The 10,013-nt window shown below is 46.5% G+C and overlaps 1 protein-coding gene across 1 annotated transcript; it reads right to left on the reverse strand.

Annotated features, from left to right (window-relative positions):
* Positions 1–356: 356 nt before the first annotated feature.
* On the reverse strand, positions 357–2,572 carry LOC138363423 (elastin-like). Its single transcript, XM_069322540.1, has 2 exons — positions 1,933–2,572; positions 357–370 (listed from the first exon to the last, which is right to left on the reverse strand). The coding sequence occupies exons 1-2, from the start codon at positions 2,570–2,572 to the stop codon at positions 357–359; spliced, it is 654 nt and encodes a 217-aa protein (XP_069178641.1).
* Positions 2,573–10,013: the final 7,441 nt, after the last annotated feature.

Consider the following 10,013-nt stretch of genomic DNA (forward strand, 5'->3'; position numbering starts at 1 on the left):
GGAGGATCAAGAAGGCTCCTTCCTGGAGAGTAGACATTATAGCAAGGCGAACAGACAAGAAGCAGACCGTTGCCACTACCGCGAGGCCAACACTGGCCATCGCGGCCCCACGGGGTCTCATGACAAACACCCACTAAACCGAAGTAGACCAAATTCTCCTGCCTTGAAAACTTTAATAGTTTCATTTGGTGACCAACGCTAGTTTAGGTATTTTCAAAAGCAGCAGAACAGAGGGTATAATTGACTATTACATGCCAAAGATTTTAAAGATCAAGGTGCACAATATCAGGCCCAACAAGCTAAATAAATTAATCACAGTGGACTACACCAGTACGATGAACTAGAGCTTTCTGCTATTACTGCATGAAATCTGTGGATATAAAGTACGTTGTTATGAACCATTAGGTGACAGATTAAAGAAATGTATCATCAAACATGTCCTAGACATTAGCGACAAAGACTTCAAAGTGCAATTACAAGCAGTTTCAAGCCTACGAAGTTAAAAGGTTTGCGTGTAAATTTGCTGGAGATCTGTGTGATAAAGGCACTGCCTTGCTTACGTTCCTAGACGACCTGATCGGGTCTGGATAAATGGCTTTTACCTCAAGCAAGAGCTATACATAGAACGTCCAACTCAATGCTCTAAATGTAAAGAATTCAACTACACTTCGCCAGAATGTACTAAGTATATTAGATGAAATCTGCTCTGGTGGCCTTTCCTACGAACACACGGGAATCAAAAATACTTAAATGTTCAGATTGTGGTGATAACTATAACATTAGATCAAAACAATGCCCCTTCATGCTTAACTGCCAAGACTACTAATAGCTACTCTATCCAGCACCAACATGCAATACAGTAATGTACTCAAATAACATAACACAGTCCTTAACCTGCACCACCCACCAACATGTCTCCCCATCACCACATGTCCACCACCTCCAGGCAACACTACACCTCCAGGCAACGCCTCACCTTCAGTTAACACTACACCTACACCTACAGGCAGCAAAACACTCCCACATCCAGGCAACACGACACCCCCACCTCCAAGACACTACACCTCCAGGCAGTCCTCCACCCCCCCCCCAGCCTCCAGGCAGCCCTCCACCCCCCCCCCCCTCCGCCTCCAAGCAGCCCTCCACCTCCCCCAGCCTCCAAGCAGCCCTCCACCCACCTCCCCCAGCCTCCAAGCAGCCCTCCACCCCCCTCCCTCGCCTCCAGGCAGCCTTCCACCCCCCCCCCGCCTCCAGGCAGCCCTCCACCCCCCCCCGCCTCCAGGCAGCCCTCCACCCCCCCCCCCGCCTCCAGGCAGCCCTCCACCCCCCCCCCCCGCCTCCAGGCAGCCCTCCATTCCCCCCCCCCCCCGCCTCCAGGCAGCCCTCCATCCCCCCCCGCTTCCAGGCAGCCCTCCATCCCCCCCCGCTTCCAGGCAGCCCTCCATCCCCCTCCCCCGCTTCCAGGCAGCCCTCCATCCCCCTCCCCCGCTTCCAGGCAGCCCTCCATCCCCCTCCCCCGCTTCCAGGCAGCCCTCCATCCCCCTCCCCCGCTTCCAGGCAGCCCACCACCCCCCCCCCCCCGACTCCAGGCAGCCCTCCACCCACCCCGACTCCAGGCAACCCTCCACCCCCCCCCAGCCTCCAGGCAGCCCTCCACCCCCCCCCTCGCCTCCAAGATACCCTCCACCCCTCCCCGTCTCCTGAAAGCCCTCCATCCCCCCCCCCCCGCCTCCAGGCAGCCCTCTATTAACCCCCCCCCCGCCTCCAGGCTGCCCTCCACACCCCCCTTCCGTCCCCAGGCAACCTTCCACCCCCGCCTCCAGGCAACCTTCCACCCCCGCCTCCAGGCAACCCTCCACCCCCGCCTCCAGGCAACCCTCCACCCCCGCCTCCAGGCAACCCTCCACCCCCGCCTCCAGGCAACCCTCCAACCCACGCGGGTGCGGGGCCTAGACCCGCACGCTCCACACCCCCCGGGGCCGGCTCCCACACGCTCCACACCCCCGGGGCCGGCTCCTACACGCTCCACACCCCCGGGGCCGGCTTCCACACGCTCCACACCCCCGGGGCCGGCTTCCACACGCTCCACACCCCCGGGGCCGACTCCCACACGCTCCACACCCCCGGGGCCGACTCCCACACGCTCCACACCCCCGGGGCCGACTCCCACACGCTCCACACCCCCGGGGCCGACTCCCACACGCTCCACACCCCCGGGGCCGACTCCCACACGCTCCACACCCCCGGGGCCGACTCCCACACGCTCCACACCCCCGGGGCCGACTCCCACACGCTCCACACCCCCGGGGCCGACTCCCACACGCTCCACACCCCCGGGGCCGACTCCCACACGCTCCACACCCCCGGGGCCGACTCCCACACGCTCCACACCCCCGGGGCCGACTCCCACACGCTCCACACCCCCGGGGCCGACTCCCACACGCTCCACACCCCCGGGGCCGACTCCCACACGTTCCACACCCCCGGGGCCGGCTCCCACACGCTCCACACACCCCGGGGCCGACTCCCACACTCTCCACACCCCCGGGGCCGACTCCCACACTCTCCACATCCTTCACCAGACAGTGACACCCACACACACACAATAACCAGAAACATACACAAGACCATGGAACTGATGCTGGACAACTTCTTTACTAAATATCTCGCAAACACTCAAACCAATATCCTCAAATATGGACCAAAACACCACCACGCTCACTAAAGGTAAGAAACCCCCCAGTTGGTAGATCGAACCCCCAACGCTCTGGCACTCTGGCTGACAGACCACATAAGCCCCAATCACCCACGACTCGCATCCACATCCAGGTTTCCAGCACGCCGCAATAATCAGAGGCATCCATAACCCAAACATCTTAATTGATTCTCTTAACCTTTATGACTTGGAACGCAAAAAACATTAAAACATCCATCACAGAACTTAAACATTTCCTTCACTCATCAAAATCTGAAATACCTTTCGTAACCGAATCCAGGCGCTCTCACAAACAATCCAATTTTCCAAAAGTTTCATTCACAGAGACTGGACAGACCTAATCGTATGGGGGAAGGCGTTTTCCTTTTAACACGAAGTAATAAGAACGTAAGAATGGAGGTAACTGCGGAATGCCTAATGTGGAATACGAGGCAGCTCCTTTTTATATCCACCCAATCTCATTCATATATATGTGTAACCTACGCTTAAAACAATCAAGGGATCGTTTCAAGCGTAACACGATGTGTAAATCTGTAACACTTATTTTTCTGAACGGTAAACTAGAAACAATAGTATGTTTAATACCCTATAATGGTACACACATCTCTGTCCTGAGTATATACATCCTGGTGGCACAAACTTAATTGAACTGGATTTTTATCTTGACCAATTACGACACCCAATCATTGTTACAGGAGATCTTAATGCTAACCACCCCACATGGAGTAGAGGCAGCCAGAACACTGCTGGCACCGAACTACACAACTACCTTGACACTGCACCACATATTCTTCTTTCACAACCCTAACTCACAACTTATTTTAAAGAGAGAACCGGTTATGAGGCGTCAATTCATATCTGCTTTGTTTCGGTACACTTTCATCGTTAACGACAGTTTCACACTGGACCAAATTTCCCAACTTTCAGCCGCCAATCCATCCCTTAACACTCCCCCAAGTGGAATATTAAGAGACTGGATAAAACAATGGGCTGATACTGTCCGTCTCCCGATACAGATAATATAGACCCCCAAACACAAGACTGTCTAACAATCACCTCAGCCATTATTTCTGCAGCCAATCAAATGTTCAGGAAAACGTCGGGACATAGGTCTAACAGACCACTTAAACCGAGACGTTGCCTGCGAATGCACCTTTTATGTTGTATTTGGTGAACTGACAGTTGTGTTCATTGTGGGGTGTAAGAGACTCAATTGCATGTTTAATATTCTTGCGAGCGGGTTGTAGGATTGGAGGACTGGTTGCAGGATACTACTGTGGGTTTTTGTAGACCAGGGTTGCGGGTGGATTGGTTGCCATTCCTCGGGGAACAGGAAAATTCGAAATACACTTGGGGGATATTGATTTCAGATTATATTTTTTGTTTGTGGGTTGGACGGATGGAGGGAAACGATATGGGTCAAGTTTTGGGGTTTTTGCGAGGACGGTTATGGTGTACTGAGGGTGGTTACGGCGGATTTTTCCGAGGGAGTTTGTTCACAGGGGCTTCTGTGGGGTGTGCGAATTTGTTGTAGGTTGTGGGGTATTTGTTGTGTGTTCTCTTAGTCCTATAATATGTTTTATAATTTTGGTGAAGGTTTTCTCCTTTACCTGGTTGTTACTCATTACATAGTGTGACATGTTGTGTGTGTTGTTTGTGTGCTTTATATTTATCTTTCATGTGTTTGTTGTTGTGGACTGTTGAGCGGTGCATTGTTTGGAAGGATTTGTTTCTGTAATGTTCTGTGTGATTTGGTTTGTGTGTCTTGGTGCACGGTGTCTGTGAGCGGTTGTTGTTGTACAGGAGTTGTGCTTTGTGTTGTGTGTGTTTTGCGTTATGTTTACACTATGTTACGTTTTGTTGCTTTGGTGTTCTTTACACATATTTTGTATGTATATTTGTTGTGTTCCTGTGGTGATGTTTGATGCTGGTACAGTACCATCTCAGTGTTGTGGTAGTGGTAACGGTCCCAATGTTTCAGGCCCCTGGTGTGTGATCGTGGCACCGTGTGGGTGGTGCGTTTTAGTTTTGTGCGGTTTCACTGTCTTGTTTTGCTGTGTTTTACTTATATATACTGACCGTGTGTTGTTCGGCGGGTGTGGTCTGCTCCTGTTTTCTTTTGCATTATATTGTACTCCGTTTTGTGTGTGTTATGTTTTGTGTACAGTGCAGTTGCACAGGTGTACTTCATCTCTTGTGTTTGTTTTAGATTTGCTGATGTTATTATGTTCTTTGTATAAAACTGTTCTGGTGCTTTCGTTTATTGCTTTTTATGTTGCATTTATATGTTGTTCCCAATTACGAAAAAAAGCTTAGACCGCGGGTGGAACTAGGAATGTATACGAACAGTGGTTTTACGCCGCCATGCCACGAAAAAACAAACTCGTCAACCCTCCCTACAAAACTAGGTCACAGTCTCAGGCGAGCCACAGCAGCAGCAGCTTAAAAACACGATACTGTCAGCAAAGTGCGCATCCTGGGCAAAATGTTGTGACAGTCTCACGCCCACTACGCCACATTCGAGAATCTGGGTTACATTTAACAGCATTAAAGGTCTACCACCATTCCCTCCGTTTCCCCTGATGATCAACGGCTCACTCTGTCAAATACCTCAGGAGCGCGCCAATGCTCTTGCTGAATGTCTTAAATTGACCCTTTCAATCCCTTTCATGCTCAAGAACTCTCCCTGAGACAAGACATTGACCGTGCCGTACAGCTGCCCATGCTCGGCGTCGACAACATTTACACTTTAAGCGAGCTACAATTATCTTTAACCCACTTACCTGTTGTCAATGCACCAGGTGAGGATGGAATGTCATAGGAACTTATACAGCCCATCTTCCTGTTTTGGTAGTACTTATAGGAAGGATGAGGACCATAACACATACACCGACGTACAACGCAATGAGTAGAAACTGGTACTATTGAAACTGGACAAACCGGAATTTGATTTTCTATGTTGCAAAGACAAACTAGACTAAACTAACCCAACCTTCCGAGGCCTAATACAAGGTATATGAGGCTTAATATTGTGCATGTGTGTGCTATACTAGGCCTAGGAATATTTAAAATTTTTTAGCTTAATTTTTTGGACTCCAATAAGGTGAATAGTTCAAAGTGGTATTATCTAGTTGCTTAGTACGTAAATGTTTGTACTATGGAGCACTTTGTTACAAAAAACGACTACCTAAACCAGGAGGTTTGATTGGAATATCTCTTCACAATGGAAGATTTGTATTCTTCTTCTTTTCCTCACACTAGGAAAAGACCCATCAGAGGGCACAAAAGTTCTTTATCAAACCTCAACGGATATTATTACATAAACAATTTCATCTATCTTTCACACCTAATAATTATAATGTCAGCTAGTTACAGAGAATGTTCTATATCAAGAGCTATATATTTACAATAAGTCATTATACATTAATGGTAGGTCTTATCGCTAATACATACTTTGAGCAATGGAGATATTACAGAGTCAAAGAGGAGCTGCTGTTTATTATTAGTCTTCACAATAGACTACTTGTTTCTTAATCCCATTCGTTTATCTACTGGGAACGAAATATGGACAAAGTGCAAGGATTTCAGGTATTTTATCTTTAGTAATGAGATAGGTTGCAATATCATACAACGTGAGTTTAGATTTCTCTCTAAAAGGCTAAATTTTACTACAATCCAAGATATAGTGTTCGGGAGTGTCCCTGTCTTAGTCCACACACTTTGCACTTTACTTCATCTAGATCCCTATACAAGCCGAACTGCCAGAGATATCTGTAGCCAAGTCTTTTTCGAGCTGTGACAACGACTGTTAGTCTACTGCTTTTGTTACTTGCCCCATACACGTTTTACTTGACACATTTCATTGTGATAAACAATGGAGCTGCTAGTTCCAGTTTACACTGTTCTACTGTCTTCAAATTCATCCAGGAGTTCTCGTCTAATGATTCTTTAAGGGACCTATTTGATAACTCAAGATTCCGTTCAATACCTTTTATTTACTGCAGCCTTAGCAAGGGCGTCAACTTTTATCATGTTCCTGCTGGCCAATGTGAGAAGGAATCCACGACATTTTTTATATATTTACCTCCTTGTTAAGTATGCTTATATATATGTCTCTGGCTTCTGAGACAAGCACGTTATTACTTGATTACAAACTATTTATTGCTAGTAGTGAGGAAAGGGAGTCTGAAATAATTAAGCTGTCTACTTCAATATTGTCAATAATTTCGAGTGCTACCAGTATTGCTACCAACTCAGCTTGCATTGTGGAAGCCCAGTTACTAATTCTTATATTCCTTTGAATTGTGCTACCATCGGGCTGATCCAAGTTAGTGATACTTAAATCTGTTTTCAGATTTTCACTAAAGAATAACTTGTTCATCTATCCATCCTCACCATACACAAGACTTCCCTCCAACACGTACGAGAACATAAATAGCTTGTCATGCAGTTCGACTCGCCCTTACTTACCTGGAAAGCACACATTCAAAATCTTAAACAGACGACATTACCACGAATCGTCATACTTAAAGCCCTTACTAGCACCACATGGGGAGCACATCATAAAATTTTTGTTCCGTTTCTATACAATCTACATTCGCAACCAACTAGACTGTTGCTGATAGGCATATACGTCGGCTGCGTCTACTACCTTTCAGAGCTTTGGAGTCGTGCGTAATAGTGTCATGCGTCTTATATGTAGCGCAATGCGTTCCATTCCTTTTCTTGGCTTTCAAGGGGATATTTATTTGTTACCTTCTTGGATGTATGGTTGTTGTTGGCTTGTAGAGAATACACAGATCGTCACTTCAGCAGTTTATTGAGTAAGGTAAAGTATATATCTGGCCAGCCGAGGTCCTTCCTACTCTGAGGTCTGTGAGAATACTGACTGGTCACCAGAACGGCTGGTACCAGCTCTGTGGGGAATGACGTCAGAGGGTTACTTGATTTGTGATTGGCTATCCCCAACCGTCGTACAATTTGAATACTAACAAACTGGCCTCAGAAGCTTAGCCACCATACGAGAATGTGTGCTAACTATCTGTCCCTCTACACCACAGCTCACAAGACACACCCATACAGATAAAACAAATTAGCCCAACAGTTAGCCCACATAATCCCCGCTTCCCCACCATTCACAACCTTTCCTCACACGGGCTACAAATAACCTCAATACAGACCTCACTTTACTCCAAACTGAAACCCAACTTATTCCACCTTGGCTTCAACAAATCCTAAATCATCAATACAACTGGAAGACGCCACTCTAAAGTCTGCAACAAACTTAGCCATAGGATCAGTCTTTGTTTCAACGATAAAGTGTAAAAAAAAAGTGATTTACACAGATGGATCTCGCATCATCCAAAACAACACAACCTTAGCCACTAGCGCTGTAGGGATCCCGCAATGCCATCTCAAGCAGGGATGGCGGTTACCAAATCAACTATATATCACAGCTGAATTATACGCCATATACCAAGCTCTACAAATAATCACAACATTATCTGCTGTGACATATACAATCTGCAGTGACTCCAAGACTGCAATTCAAGCAATTAAGTACTCCTCCACAACACGTAAAGAGTTTGTCCAACCATGCCTTCAACTTCTCCATGAACATCTACTGAGAGGTTATGATATTTCTATACAATGGGGACCAGCGCATTGTGACAAACTCCATAATGAACTTGTCGATAAACTGGCCAAAGCGATGCAGAACACGTCTTACATTACCTGTCGTGTAATACCTTATGTGGCATATGCAGAAGCCTTTAACCCTTAACATGCTCGGGGTTTAAAGTTACTATCACCCAAAATTTTGTAACGAAATGCAAATTGCCATATGCTCATCTCTATACTATGGGTTCATAACAAAAGAAATATGAAACTTCGAAACATGTCAGGTAAAAAACCAGAGAAATTGATATAACGATGACCAGATTATGGCTGGGACACACCAATCTGGCAGCACACGGCTCTAAACAGAGGACAAACCAATAAACTTTGCATTCACTGCCATGTGCCAGAAACAATTGAACACTACTTCCCTCACTATTTTCTTCATCATAATGACAGTAAACTTCAAACAAGAACTTTACACCCTTCAAATTAACATCGAGCATATATTAGGAGGGTGACTTCTCTTTATATTTAAAATATCAAACAGTTAACCTTAATATTTTAATCTGTAAAATATCCAATAGTCGACTGGAGCTAAATATCTCCAGTCGACCAACACATTTATCCACATGTGATCTAGGCATATACCTCGCGCCACCAACAACCAAACAGAAAACAAATAATTCGCGATCAGCTGACGCCATAAACAACGATGTTTTAAAACAAACATCTCGCCCTACAGTGTGGCAAGTCTCCCTCGAACACGCGCCCGTCTTTAGTCGCCGCTCCTCTATAGTAAAAGCCAACAAACACCCTTCTAACCTTGTCATTCTCAACACTGACGCGCCACGGTGACGCGTCTCCCAACATTCGTACTCGTGTAATCATCGGAGGGTAAATCCTTCATGAAAACTACTCGTACCATCAGGAAGAAGAAAGACACCTCACATGTGCATTTGAAGGAACCATGTCCAAATCTTCAGCACCTATTGTAGAGGCGAGGAGACGGAATGTACTCCTGAACTGAGCATTTGGCACCTGCAAGAATTACGGAAGACGGAAGGAACCTACTATCAACAGGGATTTTTACTACGTGAAGAGGCTGACGACCTCGAGTGGGTCAAGTGAACGTATCAATCTGGGGCCAGATTCGCGAAGCAGTTACGCAAGCACTTACGAACCTGTACATCTTTTCTCAATCTTTGGCGGCTTTATTTACAATTATTAAACAATTAATGAGTTCCTAAGTACCAGGAGGCTGTTTATAACAATAACAGTTGATTGGGAAGTTTTTATGATTGTAAACTGTTTAATAAATGTAACCAAAGCTGTCAAAGATTGAGGAAAGATGTGCACGTTCGTAAGTGCTTGCGTAAGTGCTTTTGTGAATCTGGCCCTTGGAGGATAGTTGTCAGCCTTGGGCCTGAAGGATGTATTTAATATCATAACGACAGTGTCTGAGTTCCCTATCAACCATTTGTAGAGATCCAAATTGGGGTCTCACCCATGAAGGTCAACAAAGACAAGCAGTTGGCCGCTATTTGAGAAAGCGGCTGCAACATGTACAAGTGGAGTTAATAGTGACAAAAGTATCCAATGAATCAACTGTGTGTTTATGGATGAATAAATCATCAGTGCGCATAGGATCAACACGACAGATCAACATATTTCACTTAGC

Source organism: Procambarus clarkii, chromosome 1, assembly GCF_040958095.1.
Source record: "Procambarus clarkii isolate CNS0578487 chromosome 1, FALCON_Pclarkii_2.0, whole genome shotgun sequence".
In the NCBI taxonomy this organism is placed as follows: Eukaryota; Metazoa; Arthropoda; class Malacostraca; order Decapoda; family Cambaridae; genus Procambarus; species Procambarus clarkii.

Excerpts from the sequence above, each read along its gene's own strand:
- LOC138363423 (XM_069322540.1), bottom strand. The coding sequence starts at position 2,572 with ATGTGGAGAGTGTGGGAGTCGGCCCCGGGGGTGTGGAGAGTGTGGGAG.